Below are 18,099 nucleotides of genomic sequence, written 5' to 3'. Positions count from 1 at the left end.
CCTGGCACACTTGTGGACGTGGAAAGTAACACCTGCCTCACAGCTTACTGTGGCTGCTTGTCTTCCATTACTCCTAATAATACAGTATTTTAAACTGATCTGCTGACAGAACAATAGCTATAAATGCTAGACTCACTAACAAACACACTGCATTTCCTGGAACTACTTCATAATGAAAGTTAATTAGTGTTGGATACTTTTAATGTGAAGCTGCAGCCGTAGGCAACATTTATTTTGCGTTCCTTCATATTCCTGCAAACCTTCTTATTTTCTCTTTATTTTGCTTCGTTCTAGAAATGCCTGTATTTGATGTCTTGTTGGTGTGCTTACAAAGAGCAACTGACAAAAACCTTTACTTTAAGCACATTAACAAATGCATATTATATAACACAGAAGACTATTTGTGTAAGTAGCAGTAAAATCAAGAAATACATATTTTGGGATGTTCTTGCCTCTGGTGGAGTCTCTGTCTACAGTATAGTGATAAGAAGTAGACCTGCAACGATTGATTGATTATTAGTCATCTATTAAATTACTTGCCAACTATTTTCATAATCGATCATTTTGAGTTATTTTTACAGAAAAATAGCCAATTTTTTTTATTTTAGCTTCTTAAATATGGATATTCTCTGATTTCTCACTCCTCTGTGACAGTAAACTGAATATCTTTGGGTTGTGGACAAAACAAGACATTTGAGGACGTCATACTGGGCTTTGGTAAACAGCGATCGACATTTTTCACCATTTTCTGACCACTTAATGGATCAAACAATTAATCAGTTCAAGAAAATAATTGAATAATAATCATCAGTTGCAGCCCTAATGTGAAGCTGTGATGTAGAAGTAATAGAAAAAAGTAGAGGCAAAGAGGCAAGAAAACTAATTTTCTTTTGCACAGGGTGTGCTGCGAACCCATCTGTATGCTGACACACACACACACGCACGTACGCACCTGTGCCTCCACCCACGATACACCTCTCAAACACACACACCCATATCACCCACTCTGGCATGCCACGGTGCCAGGTCCGCCTTATAAATCACACAGCGAGAGCAGGAAATTAAGGCTGTCACACACTCTCACCGTCCTCCTTTCCCTCTCAGAGTGGAGATCCAACAAACAGACGTAGCCTCTGTGTCTTCCTTCCTCTTGCCCTCCACCAACTTCTTCCCCGGGTCCTCCAAGTTTAATTAAATGGCTCTTTCTGACAGCCATTAACGACTGCCATTTGTCACCGCTGCAGCTGCAGGTGTGTGCGTTTGTGCACGTGTGCGCGTGCCGTGGGGGGCGAGGAGGGAAGGGGAGTCGACTACGACCGCCCATTCATAATCAGGAGGCCCAGCTCTTCAACTTGCCTCACGCTTTCTGATTAATTACATCAAACAAACTGGTGCTAATGGAGTCTCTCCGCCTCGCCCTCCACTCTCACAGTTCTCTGGCACCAAATGCACTTGTAGCACACCTGCGTTGCCCTCGTTGAAATTATGAGGCTATTTATGCAAATCAGTTTGAGCATTTTTAATTGTGGTTTAAGAGGGTTTGTGTACTTTTGTCTCTCGCGGGTAGAGCTACCCTGAATAAAAGAGCTTTTCAGGTCGTTGGTGGGATGAAACTGAAGTAGATTGATGGCCCCTGTGACTGAGATGTAGAGATTAACTCAGCTGGATAACAGACTTAAGCAGCAGTAGATCATGACCTGGCTGTTGCTGATGGATTACATCAAACAACACTAAATCTGAATTTATCTCATCCTCCCTTTTCCCTTTTATGATTTGTGTTTGACTGAGAGCATTATAAATCTATCATTGTCTGTACATATTAACCCCGTCTCCCTGGATAACACCACATCATAAACCACCTCTGCTGTCCTGACAGACACCTCTCCCTCTCTCTCTCTCTTGTCTTTCTCTCCGTTTCAGCTGGTTGATGAGGAAAAGTCTTTGGTGCTGACAGAGATGGAGAAGCTGGTGGCTTTATGCCAACAGCTGCAGATGGGGGCCAAGACGCCTGTACAGGGCAAGACTGCCACCTTCCAGAAGGTACTCATACTACGCTTGTATAGCTATCGTTTTTTGGTCGCACTTTAATTTGCAGTACACTAATAAGACGTGACAAGCCGTACTTTTGTCAAATCAGTAAAAAAACAGAAATAATGTTCTCTGTTTGTCAATAAACAAACACAGCTATACCCAAATTAGACATGACACACTAAGAAGATGTAGCAAGCTGTACTTTTTGTCAAATTAGATGAAAATTATTAATAAGTATGTTCTTTATTAGACAGCATTAAATTCTTATTGGACTTTATTAGGAGTCAAGGTAATGAAGGACACATTACAACAGAACTTTCTCACTGTCAGATCCTATTTACAACAGAACTGTACTGTAAACTAAAGTGAGATCATATATCTGCTCTTTGAGACACAGTTTCTTCGGCTGGTCTCGTACAGTTGACCAACCTCTGTTTTTGTTTGTGTGAACACAAAAAAACGAATATCTGACTTGTGTTTTTTCTGCAAGTCTGCTGTGTTTGGTAGACTTTAAATAATCACACAGAACAGATTGTCTGTTTTTTTTTCTTTAAGTGATAATTAGCTTTGACAGCATCAAATCTACAAACCCATCAACAGACGAGCACAAATGAAGCCGGGCACACAATAGAGCATGACTAACTGCATTACTTCATTACTGGCTAAAGCATTATCTTTGAGTGATCTGTGAGTAACACCATTATCGAACACAGGGGCGCTAGATTAATGAATGTCTGGGGAATTAATGAGCATCTTGGGCGGGGATGAGCTGCCTTAGGTCACCTTGTAATAAAGGCGAAGGTTGGAATCAAAAGGACGGGATGAAGAATAGTGTGTCCTCTGCTGATTAATGAGCATCTCTTTGATATGTATTGGCTCCCATCTCGCTGTTTCACCGTCCTGATGTTCACTTTATCATTCATCATTAATCGGAGAGTGTGTGTCTGTCAGAGGTTAGTACGGCAGAGCACTGATCAGGAAATGTTAAGTTATATTCTAAACAAAGCATAGATGGTGACGTGCGTGTGTTTCTATGTTCTTTGTCTCTAGGTGGACTCATCCATTCAGACGACCAGAAATATCCTGACGGTGGTCCTCTCCCTCCTCCCGGTCTGTAACAAGCTCAACAGAAAGGTGACAGACACTAAACAGGACTCATGACTGAATGACTGGCACTAAAATTAGCTTGATAAGCTACATGGAAGTAAAACAGAGAGCTCAGAAAAGTTTGTGTAGCCCAAGAAAGTATGATGAAAGGCCCAATGTGTAACACTTACAATGATCTGCTTACAGAAATGAGATAAGAATTGCTGTTTTTTCACTGCCATGTTTCTACAGTACACCAGAATGGACAAACTAAAACTGTCTCTCAATACAGCCTTTCACATTTTTTACTACTTTCACAACCACTATAGATATTAACTTATATTTACACATCCATATTTAGACATCCAGCGGATATGGATTTACCATACCATTCATTTGAAGCTGTTTCTTGCTTCTTGGTGAATGTTAGTTCAGTATTCACTCTATTTTTGGTCTCCACCAACTCCTGAGGGGAAATATCTGGCTCTTTAGCTGCTAAATGCTCCACTGTGTTCACTAGCTAGTTGCTAACTTTGTTTGTCTGCTGTTGGGTGCTAGACAGATAGACTACAATGGGTTTATTAGAGCTTTTTCAATGATGACACTGAACCAAAATTGTTATGTCGTGGGCCAGAAAACCAAAATAATGAGCTGAAAGACGCCAAAATGCTCCATAAACCAGAGTGTGCCTGCAAGTTAATTGATAATTTTTAAAATATCAGTAGTCATGCAATCCATTGTAGGAATATTCAATATAGCAGCTTTAATTGTATTAATTTAATTTAGTAGCTCATGACATTTTTTTTTAACTTGCACATATGTTTATACAACAGCATAAAACTAGGTAACAAAACAAATGTGATAATAGAGTTAAAAAAAGTTTGAGAGGATAGCAAGCTCTTAACTTTAATATTTTGTTTCTTTCTATTCTTTTCCTCGCCACGCTGTTTCCATCTGCAGTACAAGTCAGAGAGGAGTAGCCTGGGTTCCCCGCAGGACTGGAGAGAGAGGCAGGATGCATCCACGCCTGTCAAAGAGGAGGGAGCTCTAAATGGCAAGAACAGCAACGGCTTTGGTGTCAAATCCTTGGAGCAGCACATGGCCGGTCTCAACCTCCTGGAGAGCAAATAATCCAGGAAATGGTCACCTCCCTTTATTCGCTATTCTCCCACGGAGCAGCACATAGCCAACCTCACCTTTTCTGGAGGACATGTAATCCAGGACGTACCACACACCCCTCATCCTCATGGGCCAAAGCCGTGGGGTGAAGATGGTTGCCTGGGTCAGTCAGAGTTTGTATTTGCTGTCTAGATGACGAATTCTTAACAGGTTTACAGAGGAAGAAGAAGCAGATCCAAGCTCACTGTGCCCAGGGGCAGTTTTACCCCAGGGTAGCTTGTTACCTGAAGCACCAGTTCCACCCCAGTCCACAAGATGGAGACAATCAGCCACTACACTAATGACCTAGCCATTTGCAGTGAGCCTCTTTAAAGAGCAAGAGGGGCCTGAAACAAACTTGATTTCAGGGATGAACTCCTCTTGATGCTCAGCTCAGCCATACATCTGTCTTCACTATGTGCCTCTGTGTAAGAAGCCTATTTGCTTTGTGGTGTACTGTAAATGTGTTGCACATGTTAGCCAAATGGAAAAAAAAAAACAGTGAAATGGCTGAAAACCCATCATGCATGATGCCATCATCACCAGACCCTTGTGTTTGTTTATGGTCAGTGTGTCATAGGTTTGTAATGTTAACACTTGTTCTGTAATATTAGCCATAGTGGTACATTCTGTCCTTCATCATTGACACTGCAGTCAGCAAGTATTTTAAAAGTCAACCACGCCACATGATTAATGTCGAATTTCCATACAGTTTGCTATGGAATGTTCCCCACTTGCCATGTTTAGTAACAAAATGCAAAAATCACAATTTAATGCCAAATATGATTGTCCTCATGAAGACGCTCTGGTCTTCAGCTTGCTACTCGTATGAAATATAAAGCTCTTAGTCCTCTGGTGTATGTCACTGGAGATTTTTAATTTGGGCCTGGTTCCTCCAGAAAGTCAGATAATAAGGATAAAAGTTTATCACCAAGATGCTTTTGGGATGTCAGGACCTTTCTTTATACTGTCCTGCATATTATTAAAAGGGACAGTTCACCTCAAAATCAAAAACACACGTCCCTCTTACCTGTAGTGCTGTTTATTCATCTAGATCATTTTGTTGTGAGCTGCAGAGTTTTGGAGATATCGGCCGTGAAGGTGTCTCCCTTCTCTCCAATATTTTGGACCAAACGGCACTCAGCTTGTGGAGCCCAAAGCACCCAAAAATATATTTTAAAAACTCATTCCCTGGTTGCTCTAGATAATCCACAGACCTTGTTGTGAGCAGTTTCATCTAGGAATGACCAAATTTCTATGGTAGAATCTACTAGAACTACTTTCTTACTACTAGAAAGAAACAAGGTCTGTGGATTAGTAACTAGTTGAGTAACCGGGTTGTGATTTCAGGAAAGAAACATCGTTGTTCAGTTGAGTGTCATCTCTCTATGGCCGATTCCTCCAAAACTCAGCAACTCGCACCAAAACTGTCCAGCTGGATAAACAGCACTACTGGTTAGAGGAAAAATATCTATTTTTGATTTTGGGGTGAATTGTACCTTTAAATAATATTCTGTGTTTACTGTTACACATTTTTTCACACAAAAGAAATGAAAGATCATTCTGAACTGGCACCTGTGTCAAATGGAGCCTTGAAGTGTACTTGTTATGAAGACTATCATTGTGAAGCTGCCTGGTAGGCCAGTATGTATTAAATGGTATATGGTATGTATAATGTGGTACTTGAAGCATAGATATATTATATATATATATATACAGTAAGTATCCTAAGCTAATGACTTTGGTACTTGGTGAGGGTGTGATAATGACTGAATAACAAACGTTAAGCTTTAGAGATGCTTTGTACAGTGTGAGAGCAGCTAAGGATGCTGGGTATTGTAGTGGCGCTACAGATGTGAAGAAATCATAGATCTAGTTTTGGACCATCTATTCTTTTGACAATTGAAAAGTTAATGAAAGTGACACATAAAAAATAAACAATATTTTTTCTTAAATCACTGTTGTTTGTGTTTATTGACATTTTAGAAAAATAATTCAAACTGTACATCTGGTGAGGGTATTTAAAGCTACTGCTAGAAACTTTCATATTTTGTTGATTTTGGAGGCCCCTGTGGACAAAAGTGGTGGTGTTTCCACAGTGTCTCCCACCAAATATGACATCTAAAATAAAATTATCTAAATAAAAGTCTTGTTCTTAATTGTAAAAATAAAATGGAAACAGGCTTATTTTATCTGATGTCACGGAGAATCCACCCTGGTGGCAGACATTAAGAATAAAAATGTTCTCGTAGATGTCTTGTGAACTTCTGTAGGTCATATAGAGGCATCAGAAATTAATTAAGACCATTTCATAACCAGTTAAACTCCTTGCAGTAGCTTTACCAATGTGACTCGCCATGCTTTCCTCTACTTCCTCATTTGTCATTCAAATTAGAAAACCCAAACAATAAATAAAAAAACTTGAAACCTTCCTCAGTTTCTGAAATAAACAACCATGTATAATGGTCTAGAGGCATTTGTGCAGTGCTTGCATTATATGCTATAGTCCCTTTTAAGTGACAAAAAGGTAAATGTTACTTCCTGGGATAATGTCCTCAGTCTTCACCCAGTCTTGTGGAAGTGGAAGGAGGAGAAGCTCTCCCAGAACAGTCTTGACTTAAGGCAAGAATGTGGAGTTCCATCAGGACGGTTGTGATTGTCCAACGCTGCGTTTGGAGATGACATTCTCAAACTCCTCTCTGCTCAGGAGATTCTCTGTTATGCTCTTGCTCTCCTCAAACTTTGGCAGGATGACAGCGATGTATCCCTCAGTAGATGGCTATTCAGTTTTGACAGACAAAACTCAATTAAAACATTTATTAAAAATTTGATTTCAAAACGTTAGATGACTTAAGTGACTTAACTGACAGTTTTCTCATGTGGACTGTCATCTTATCTTGCAGTCATAAATTATATTAACAAAAGATATTGAAACTGTTACATTTATACAAATATATGGCCTAATGCAAGAGGACATTAAGAACTGTAAACATGGGGTATACAAATGTGCAACAACTGACTATTTATTTACATGAATACAGTGGTTCACAAACTTTTTCTGGTGCGCCCTCCTTCAGATCTGAAAAAGTTCCGGCTCCACCACCCCAAAGTTATTATTGATCATGGCCCCGTTTCCCAGAGCCCTTGTAGCACTACATGCGTTGTAAGTTGTATCTTAAGGTCTCCCTTAACTTATGACGCACGTAGCGCTACGAAGGCTCTGGGAAATGGGGCCCATAACAATAATTGGAGAAGCGACTTATAAAAAAAGGATTCAAAGGTTGAATTATAATGAAATAAAGGTAAACATGACAGCATCAGCAAACCACCCCTGCACCCTCCCAGATGGCCAGTTTGGGAACCACTGCATTAATAAATGCACAAATACATAGTATCCAGATGTAGGCAATAGTGATAACATTATAGTGTACAAAATACATATTTACCTTTTCCAGCAAGAGACTAGGTGTTTCTAAAATATTCTCATTGACCTCGAGAAGACGTCCCCGGATGCAGCTAAAAAGATAATAGATTTGTGTTACTGGTCATGACATAAAACCATGAAGGATTTAGAACTAAAAAACAAACTTGTCTCACCTGTAGATTGTGTATTCAGTTTCATCTGTGCATGTTATCCTACACAGAGGTGCAAAATCAGTGACAAACTGACCTCCCTACAAAGGCAAGAAAACATTAACTGTTAAGTCAAAGCTCAAAGATGTGTGAACATACACAAATACAAAGTTAAGGATACAGATCAAAATCTACTGTAGCTTTATTAATTTTTTTAGGAATTTACCCGTTTGGACTTCCCGGACACTTTATTGTTCAGCCGACTGCAGCCATTACTGATCTGGTAATTGATGTTTTTGATTGTTCGCCCATTCTGAAAGATCGGGTGAGTGTCCACTAACGTGACAACACACAGTCTGCAGGGGACAAACACAAATTCAGATTAAAAAGTGTGCCTTTAACTGGAATACCGAAAGTTAATATAAGTGTAAGACACTTATACTGAGTTTGAATTAAAGTGGAAACAAAACAAACAAAAACAACACCACATCGTTTGCCATTTCAGTAGCCTAACAGGTGGGGCCAAGGAAAGTAAAACATCAAAGTACACTGGGTGATCAGAAAAACAGAAATCCATGTGGACTATAATTTGCTATTAACTCTGCTTCATAAGGGCAAACAATACTAAAAACTCAAGGTACAATTACACCACATTAGAAAGTCCATGATACAATATTTATTGTAATATTAAAATGATTTATTAAACAATAAATCTGATGTGTACAGCATGTCTGTTTGTATATAAAGTGCATCTGCTTTCCTTCTTTAATAAAATAAAATAAATAAAAGAAGCCAGCCACAGCCTACGCATTTGCAAAAAATTGGTATGAGTTGTCTTTGGCAATGCCTTCTTAAAATTATGCATGTGCAATGACAAAACAAACATAATGCAGCAGTCAGTAGCAGTCCTTTTAAAAAACACAATAAAAATAATAAAATAACATAATCTGACAGATACTGTCACAGTCCCGTAAGGTATGGAGGTATGGATTTTTAAATTGTGATAGTCAATATATTATTGTGTCCTTAGTGTGTGATGATATCTTCTTTGTTATGAGGCTTACACTTACTTATACTTTTTTTAAAAATGTGTTTTGTGTCGTTTTATTTATTTGCTTTAAACATTTACCGAACATGTGATCAACATTTTAATTAACAGTATGTTGTAATCTTTTTCAGCATGATGCAACACTTTTTTAAAAAGCCTATAACTACACTAATAAAAGACAAAGTCGCCTCAAGAAAAGCTGCAACATTTGTCTTTCCAGGTTTCTGTTCATTATCGTATGACGCCACTTGATTATCATCTATAATGACCATTGGTCATTGGTTTTGTAATTATCACCACCTGGTGTTGAATTCACTGTTTATCCATCACATTACTGTTACCTGTTTGAATGCTGCAGGATGCAGTGGTCCTCACACGGATTGCCCTTCATATCTAAATAAAACAACGACAATCATTTTAAAATAGCATTTTGTGGTCTTTCCCTGAGGTCTGAAGTTTAACTGATGCTAGCTGAATTAGCCACCGCGCAGCTAACATGAGAGAACATTCAGTAACATGTTATTTACCAGCTCTGTACCATCGTGTGTAATATCTGTCGACCACTGAAGGCGCCTTTGCTTCTATGTCTTTCTGCTCCACGCAGTCCATTAAAAGTATTCACAATACAGGCTGTAGTGGGGGGAAAAAAAGACTAGTTTACAGCAATGCGTGCGCTTGTTCACTGTAGTTACGTTGCTCGACGGACAGAAGATGATGTGACACTGGGCGGTCCGTTCAAACAAATCCGACTGTTGAAGAGCAAAGAGGTTCCGGAGACTGTTTCCGCTTCTATGAGGACTGAAGAAGTGAATTTGAAAGATGAAAAACACACTACAGTAATGTCCATATTAATCAAGAACAATAAATGACTATATCTAATTTAAAAGTGCCAGACTACTACTACTATTACTACTCTCATTTAGACCATGATTAATAAAAGTATATTCGGCTCTACACATCAGCTAAAAATAATGACTGAGTTCCTCTTTTTTCTCTTCCATGATATACAATAGACTATGTATTCAATTCTGTAAAATATCATTCATGTATGACATGGACAAAATCAAATATAGCAGCATTTTCACCTGATACCTCAGTATTGAAATTGCAACAATATTGTAGGAATAACTATTACTACTTTTGATAAATACTCATCAGTAATTTGGACACATGGTTTCCCACAGTGTATTGCAAGCACTGTGGTGCTCTGGGCCCATGCTGACACCCCCACTGGGCATTAGCATTTTATTTCAGGGGGTTTTATTTTTAAGATTTTTTTTTTTTAATGTAGAGCCCTTTGAAGTCTGTGTTATAGCTTTTCTCATTACTGTGAGTCTGACCGTCACAGAATCGATAATCAAATGCTGTAATCAGTCTGTAGCTGGCCCATGCCAGGCCCCATCAAAGGAGACTTGCCACTGGGCCTCACAACTTTGCTTGGGGAAACCCTGAGATATAATGACCAGGGGGTGAAGACAAACAATAGAACAGTTCTGAAAATACATTAAAAATACATACATTAAGGCTGTTCCTGCATGTCTGATACCTGTGTTGAGGGGCCTCATGTAAAAAGAGTCCAAAAGCAAATTAGGCCCAAATGCATACTGGAATTTTGGAGACGATGCCAATAACAATATTAAGGAGTTAAAAAGTTATTGTTATTGATATATTGGCCGATGTTGCAATGATCCCTAAATGTGGTTAGCAAATACCTGTGAAAAAAGCTAAGTAATAGAGGTAAGGCAGTTTAAAAATGAACTTTATTGTCCAAATTGACATCAGGGCACTGAAACAGTAAACTTTCACTGGAATGTTTAATATCTACAAATGACTAAATTAACATAAACACAAACTGGAAAATATGTTTATATATTAATCTTTATATGTTCACACTGGCACATATTGAAAAACATTTACAACAGTGGAGATACTGACTGACATAGCTGTGATGGGCCAGTATCAGCCTACTGGTGTCTGTCTGGCTCTACTTTGAATCTATTAGACACCAAGCAGGTTCATGCAGTCTTGCTCATGATGTTGTAATCTGCAGTGGTGGCACCTGGGACACATTGTGACAGTAATTTTTCACATTGCCCACTAGATGTCAGACTACTGCTTACAACTACAACATACCACATAGTCAATGTGATTTAACTCTGCACATGCAAACTCCTCAGATGACACTGAAGTCTGTTCAAATGAAAATCCTCTGCATGATGCAGGCGCATGTCCATATCTTTAAACAAAAACATTATCTCTACCTGAACATTTTCAGATTTAATTACCATGCATTTGTTTATGTTTAAATCTGTGTAGTGTTATATGCCATCTCACAATGTATGTGATCATTTGTTCAAGTTCCATAATTTGAAGCATGTGTCATTTTTTTCCTCGTGGCTCTAATGATTCTCACAGATGGCAGATAGACATATAAGTATGTTGAGTCTGCATCCCAGTGGATTATGTAATGAGGAGGTCTGAGTGAGAATGGATGCAGGAATGAAGGACTGTTCCCCTCCCCTGGCTGAATCTGGCAAGTAGCCCCTCTTTGACCCAGACCAATCACATACCGAACATATCTGGCTGGGCTTGTTACTTGCACAGTGCTGAGGGAACATTTTTCGGGGATTGGTATCGGCACGAGGTAGATTAAGTCACGATGACTTCATCTTGGTCACATAATTGAGAGAAAAAGAGCGCAAAAGCAAGACTAGAGAGAGTCGGCTGAAGGTTTGGGGCACAATGAGTTTTCCACATATCTATTCACCACTACCAAGATTTGGAAAGTTTTGCTGTCAAGACCCATCGTAATGAGTTTTCCATTACTGCTCAGTCTGTGGTAGGCCGTGGTCTGCACTTAATTCAGAGATGAAACACAAAACCACTGTGGAAACACTGGACACAAAGGGAGTATCCCATAGATATGCAATCTTGCATCAGGCATTTCATTTTCCGATAAACAAGCTATCTTTAATATGAATCAGCAGCTTTACCTGTGATCTTTTTTCAAAAATGTCCTGCCACAACCTATAAAGAGGACAATATATCAAGGTTATGTCAAGATAGATAGATAGATAGATAGATAGATAGATAGATAGATAGATAGATAGATAGATATATAGGTAGGTGATATTTTGGTAGGTAGGTAGATAGGGAGGTAGATAGGTGGATAGGTAGGATGGTGGGTAGGTAAGTAGGTGGGTAGATAATTCAGTGATTCTCAGCCTCTGGGTCAGGACCCCGAAGGAATTTGTCAGATAATTTCCAGGGTTGCCAGATGGTTATGGAGAATCAAGTAAAATACTGTGGCAAGCTGTGTGGAAGGAGAACCAGGAAGCAGCTCTCAGCAACATTAATCCCTAAAAGACATTCAACATGACGGACAAGCACTCAGAAATAAGCAAAATACAGCTGGTCTCAAAAAATGTAACAACATGATGGGAAATGAGGGCCTTATTTTACACTGGTGAATGTTTTTTACATTGCTGTTACTGTGACTATCAATATTCATTTGCCTTTGAATAGATTTTTATTGAGCGTGTTAGTGAGAGTCAAAGTGTGTGTGGAGATGAGTTCTAATTTTACACACAAAAAGCCCTCTAATTGTGGTGTCACAGTGTCAGGCTTAACCAGGCAGATATATCCAGTTTGGTTAGCTATCACATGGAATGACGACTACGGAGCGATGGCTTCTCAGAAATAGCATTCCAGCTCAAGACTTGGGCCAACAGGAGACTGGAAAGGAAATCTCCAGGTGGGTCACCAAAAAATCTGTCTGCGCTTCCAACAGAGACCTGAGGCCAGATTTCTGTTAACTAGTAGGTGACCTCCCTAGATGCTGGTATTTGCAAGAATGTGTGCAAGCATGTGTATGCATCTGTGTTTATCAGTCTGTCCCTTGTCTATAAGTATCTGTCAGTCTGTGTACATTCCCAACTCTTTACTACTTATTGTTGGAATGAAACGTTGATCTGTCTCCACACTCTTCTAGAGTCGGCGTCCACATTCACTAGCTGGCTGTCAGACAGGCATCTCGAGTGTCTCCAGCTGCACCGTGTTTCTGTGTGTGTCTATGTGTGTGATGCACGCGCAGCTCCACGTCAGCTACTGCTACAGCGAGCAGCACTTCATCCCTGGCGTGCTTTCTGTCTCTTTGGCTTCAGCGGTCTCCCCCTCCAAATGGATGCTGTCCAGTGTCTTTCTGTAGCTGATTCTCCGTGCCAGAGGACGGCCTGATAAGGGGAGAGAGAAGCTCCGACCCAGGAGGCTGATGCCTGCGTGGCTTCTTCTTATTATGATGACTGTGCTCACCTACGTGAAGCTGCAGACCAGAAAAATGAGGATTTCCTCATTCGTGGCAAGGAAACTAAAAACTGAAGAACTTGGTTCGTGACACACAGTTAGATGACAGATGAAATATTTCTGTCTTGTGATGCACATGGAGCGAATTACTGCCTTTTATTATTCTTTTCCCTAAGTGGTTCATGTAGACAAGCGATCAGCAACACTTTCAACTATTTCATTGTTTGGAAAGGGGATTGCATGCAGGCTAGGCTCGCCCTCCTCAGTATCTCATCATTTAATAAATGTCTAGGAAAATAGAGGGAGGTATGCTACAGTCAGAAATATTGCCCGCCCATCTTTTTCCTGGATATCATGGAGGCACACACACATGCTTTTGCCATTTAACAGACCAAGTCATGTGCTGCCAAAATGTACATTTAAAACCTTCTTGACTCACTGGTGTGTGCAGTGAGTTTCAATAAAAAGAGCTGTGAAATTGTTGAAAGAAAATTAGTTGCCAACTATTTTGATAATCACCTAAAGGAGCAAAATGTAAGACTCTAGCATTCAAAAGTGTGTACTGCAGTCCAAATAACAAGTTGGAGCCAAAGATAGTAAAAGATGGCCTCTCCTCCCCAGAGTTGAAGCTCTGGCAAGTTTCCTGCAGGCTGCAGGGACACTGAACCCACATGAACGCAAGACATTATATATTGACAATGATAAGTGATGATGAGTCTGTTATCCTGAAAACAAAAGCTTACTGCTCTGAAAATACACACTCTGGAATTTCAAAACATCCTGATTATAACGTTGTTGTCACTGCAGCCCTGTTTTAGGGAAAACACTTGTTTTTGTGTCTGTTGCCCTGGTAGACTGATTAAAAGGACTGTGTCAAAGTTCACAAATCTGATCTCACTTACTAAGTTTAGATGAGATTTCATGAAGTTGTCAGTCTGCTGGCTGTGAGTGTGCTAACATGCAGCAGCACAGAAACGCCAGAGCTCTTGACCGTAGCTTTGAATCTGGTTTATAAATGTTGTGTCTGCAGATGAGTGGCATCACTCCGATAAGTTGATCCCACGTCAAGATATTATTAGCTCTCTCTGTGGTAATCAGCGGCCAAAGGAGCAATCAATCATGTCAGAGCCTCTCTGTTATTTCTGGCCTCTCTCCAAAGGCAACGAGACCTCAGGCTCTGAAAAATGTGTGAGCATTTAAGTCTTAACTTTATGATCGGCCCCTTTGGCTGAAACATATTTCATCACAGAACTGTTTGCATCAAGTGGGCACAGTGGCAGCAATAAATTCAACAGGATACAACTAATTAAATTACAACAGAAAAGATCAGACTGGATGTTGAGCAAGTGGTCACATTTAACATTTTGCTCTGCCTTGCTTACAGTACATAACGAGTGGATTCACTGTTGCCATGGAAACAAGACAGATGTGCCTTGTTATTTTTCATTGAACTTGTCGCTCCTTTGTTCTGCTGATGGGTTTGCACTACTAATAAATTCTGAATGTTGAAGGAGATTCCACGCATAAAGGATTAGTTTGAAATTTTGGGAAATATTCTCTTTCTTTCTCTGGCGAGGAGTTAGACGAGGAGATTGATGCACTTTCATACCTGTCAGTTAGATATAAAGCTGAATCCAAAATGTCTAACTATTCCTTAAAGATATAGTAGTTTGCATGACAGTGATTGACAGAGAGCCTGACCAGAGCCAGCAATGGATGCATCTGCTTCTGAAAAAAAGGATAAAATAGATAAAACAGAGAGATCAGCATTTTAAATATGAGTGTTTGCGAGGAAAAAAGGGGATTAGATGTCCCAGGCAGCAGACATCTGTCCTCCCAGAGCCCAGATGATTTTGTGCAGTGGTGGAAAGAGTACTGAAAATCTGCACCCAAGTACAAGTACTGCTATCTTACTGAAATACTACTCAACTACAAGTGAAACTATTGCTGTTAAAGGAAAACTACAGAGTGTTCTTCCCAGAAACTACTCAGAGTATTAGTTACTTTTTAACCGTTAATGTTTACACCATTATCAATAGCAGGTGTTCATTCAAAAGGGGTTTCTGTATCTCCAAATCTTCAGTCAAATCTAATTGACCCCTCTTAAGTCCTTAGCCCTGTGCTCAGAGTTGAACTTGGGATAACTTAGCGTCATTTCACACGTATAAGTTGTTAGGCGAGGGTGATACAATTCATTCTGCACTTCTACTAGCCCTGAGTTAAAGTGCTGTCTTAAGATGTAGTCGTGTTTACCGCATTCATGAGAAGAGGCCATATGAACATGCCCTTCATGTGGTATTCACAACATCGTTAACTGGTTGCTTTCTGAAAGCTCTGAGTTCATGTTGTGTACTCAACTTCCCATGTCATAATTACAAGTTCATGAGTTCTATTTGAAGGCAGCAAATGTCTGATGTTACGGCAACGACTGTGATCTTTCCAGAATGTTCTGTGACTCTTCTATTAGAGCCTGTCGCCCCGTTTCACACGGGCACCTTTTAGCTACGGGTTTAGTTGATTTTCAGAGAATAGCCCATAAAGTCGGGGCTAACCCTGCTCCAGAGCAGGGCCAACAAGCCCTAGGCTAAAGCTGGGGGTTAGCATGCTCAATGTGCCAGTGTGAAACATTTCTTAGCCTGGAGTTAACTAGCTCCCTTAGCAATGTAAAAAGCCCTTTTTTTGAAAAGAAAAGCAAATTTTGAAAATGTTTAAAAGATGCTGCTGGGGGTTTAGCTAGTTAGGTAGTATTTTGTTCTGTAGAAAAACTCTAGCTAATTAGCCAGATAATCTACATCAATTCATTATTATTATTAGCTAGGTAGTTACATCTGCTGGGTAATGTTGGAAAAATGCTAACTAGCATTACAACATTATCTAACTTCTGATGTGACTATATATATCAACGTCTATGAACCTAGCATAAGAACTGTTATTGGAGCAATGAGCAAAAAGGATTGAGGACTCCTGCTCTGTTCTGCTCAGAGGTCAGTGTCTGTCTCCAAACCTGTGCCTGCTGCAGCATTTTTGTTTCCATGCATGTCATGGTTTTCCTTGGCCGTTTCCACTCAAATGGCTGTATTTGCTTCAAAAATGCAGAATTGGATATTAATTTTAAGTGTAGGCCTTTGCAGTTGCGAATTATGATTTTAAAAGTAACTAACTAGATTACACAGTGTAATGCATCCTTGAGCACAAGTAAAACTACAGGCTTGAAAGAGTACTCATAAAAGTACCCCAAAAATTGACGTAATTACAATAATTTGAGTAGTTATAAATAGTGACTTCCACCCCTGCTTTTGTGTTGTATGAAAACAAAAAAGTGTCTCCTGGTTCCTGTATCAGTTCTCATGTAAGAATTCTCAGAAGTTCTCAATCAAAAATGATGTCATTTCCCTTTGACTTGTGAAGCGTGAAAACAAGAGGATGTCGTCTGGACGGAGTTGTTTCAACTGCTTATGGTCAGTCTGGCATGCTGTAACTTCATCTTGCACTTGGTAAAGACTATGAGTATTTTTATAAGACAGAATACAAAAAAAGTGTTATTGGATCATTTTAATGTCCAGTCTGAGAGGTCAGCTTGTTGAAAAATTAATCTTCCAATAATTGTGAGTCACTGGTCTAGGTTACATCAATCATGTATTATTTTCTGTCTCAGAGACACATCCATCTTTTGCCTACAGTTTGACCCTGTGCCCATCCATCTTTCTTGCCCTCCTTGTCTCTTTCATTTCACTGAAGTGCTTCAGACTTCATTCCTGACGCTAATTTGTTCACAGCTGTCATCCAGCTTGTCATTCTCCAGAGACAAATGGGCTTCAACAGGAGCTGAGGGCAATGGAAAGAACATGCGCAGAGCCGGGTGAGACGCCGAATCCACATGCACACACGAGGAATAATTTACAGGTATTAAGACGTTTCAGCTCTGGATTCTTACCACATGCTGTCTCTTGCCAAAGCTGTAAAATTTAACAAGACTTTTTTATGAGACCCTGAAAGGGATATATGCATAAGTCTCCAACTGGGCTTATTTAGGTTTACCAACAACTGCATTTCTAATTAGAACATGCCTGCACAGTGTTTGTGTTAATTATTTGTAGGAAGCCACGTGGCAAACAGCTTGAAAACCTCTTCATGGAAAGGGAACTTTCCTCCAAGACAGAACCCTCCTCCTCTCGTGTTTGCTTGTAGCGCTGCAACAGGCGGGCAGGTTGCTGTGAGCTCCAACTCAGCTGGCGGTTGAATGACAGCGGAGCCAGCTCGTCCCTTTTTCTCCAAGTATCCATCCTTCAACTGGTTCCCAGAAAAACTCATTTATGCCTCTCCCCGACTGAAGCTTCCAAGTGGTTGTTTTCTTCAAAAATACCCTGCCAGGGTTTGCTCATTCAAACAAACTTCTCAGCATTTCATTAAAGGGATAGTATGGATTATTTGAAGTGGAGCTGTATGAGGTACTTATCGATAGACTGTATTAGCTACAGTATGGAGCAGCAGCACATAAGCTAAGCAAAGTATACCTCTGGACAGGTTAGTGTATTATATAATATTTTCTCCACTTTACTTAACTACTCTGTTGTCAGACCGCCCTTTTCTGATGGCAAACCAACCAAACTCCAAAGGAAAAATTAATAGTCTGTCTCTGTAAAAAGTCTGTCTCTGCTTTGATCTGTTTGTTTGTTTGTGTTTTTGTGTGACTTCAGTGTTTTAAAAGGATCGTTCAGATTCACACAATAACTCAAAAAGTAACAGATCAAGGCAGCGATAGATCAGCAACTCCCATTTTCTGTGAGTTAAAATGATTCCGCCTACAGAATTTGGTTGGTTTGGAGAGCATGATGCTTGTTTTCCATCAGAAAAGGCCACCTGACTGCAAAGTAAAGCGGTGAAAATATTCTAAATACAGC

The 18,099-nt window shown here is 39.8% G+C and overlaps 2 protein-coding genes across 3 annotated transcripts in view; one reads left to right on the top strand and one right to left on the bottom strand.

Moving 5' to 3' along the window:
• Positions 1-6,230, top strand: part of ctnnal1 (catenin (cadherin-associated protein), alpha-like 1) — a 77,114-nt gene extending 70,884 nt beyond the window's left edge. The window contains exons 17-19 of the mRNA XM_084738689.1: positions 1,921-2,040; positions 3,082-3,165; positions 4,078-6,230. Of these exons, the coding sequence (XP_084594815.1) occupies positions 1,921-2,040; positions 3,082-3,165; positions 4,078-4,248 (375 nt within the window). The 3' untranslated portion in view covers positions 4,249-6,230. The remainder of the gene's footprint in view (positions 1-1,920; positions 2,041-3,081; positions 3,166-4,077) is intronic.
• Positions 6,231-6,519: 289 nt separating this feature from the next.
• abitram (actin binding transcription modulator) lies at positions 6,520-9,614 on the bottom strand. Of its 2 annotated transcripts, none has more exons than XM_084738690.1 (6): positions 9,424-9,614; positions 9,238-9,289; positions 8,075-8,204; positions 7,873-7,949; positions 7,722-7,791; positions 6,520-7,054 (listed from the first exon to the last, which is right to left on the bottom strand). In XM_084738690.1, exons 1-6 carry the CDS (start codon positions 9,503-9,505, stop codon positions 6,917-6,919), a joined length of 549 nt encoding a protein of 182 aa, XP_084594816.1. In that variant the 5' UTR covers positions 9,506-9,614; the 3' UTR covers positions 6,520-6,916. The 2 variants fall into 2 exon arrangements, with proteins under 2 accessions (XP_084594816.1, XP_084594817.1); XM_084738691.1 differs by having other exon boundaries at positions 9,435-9,536.
• Positions 9,615-18,099: the final 8,485 nt, after the last annotated feature.

Source organism: Lutjanus erythropterus, chromosome 16 (genome assembly GCF_056507025.1).
Source record: "Lutjanus erythropterus isolate fLutEry1 chromosome 16, fLutEry1.hap2, whole genome shotgun sequence".
Taxonomy (NCBI): domain Eukaryota; kingdom Metazoa; phylum Chordata; class Actinopteri; order Lutjaniformes; family Lutjanidae; genus Lutjanus; species Lutjanus erythropterus.
The sequence above is the reverse complement of the archived record's forward strand: the minus strand, read 5'-3'. Positions and strand labels throughout refer to the sequence as shown.

Excerpts from the sequence above, each read along its gene's own strand:
- abitram (XM_084738690.1), bottom strand. The coding sequence starts at position 9,505 with ATGGACTGCGTGGAGCAGAAAGACATAGAAGCAAAGGCGCCTTCAGTG. Across the intron at positions 8,205-9,237 it reads ATCCTGCAGCATTCAAACAG|ACTGTGTGTTGTCACGTTAG; the intron begins GTAACAGTAATG and ends TGTCCCCTGCAG. Across the intron at positions 7,792-7,872 it reads ACTGAATACACAATCTACAG|CTGCATCCGGGGACGTCTTC; the intron begins GTGAGACAAGTT and ends TTATCTTTTTAG.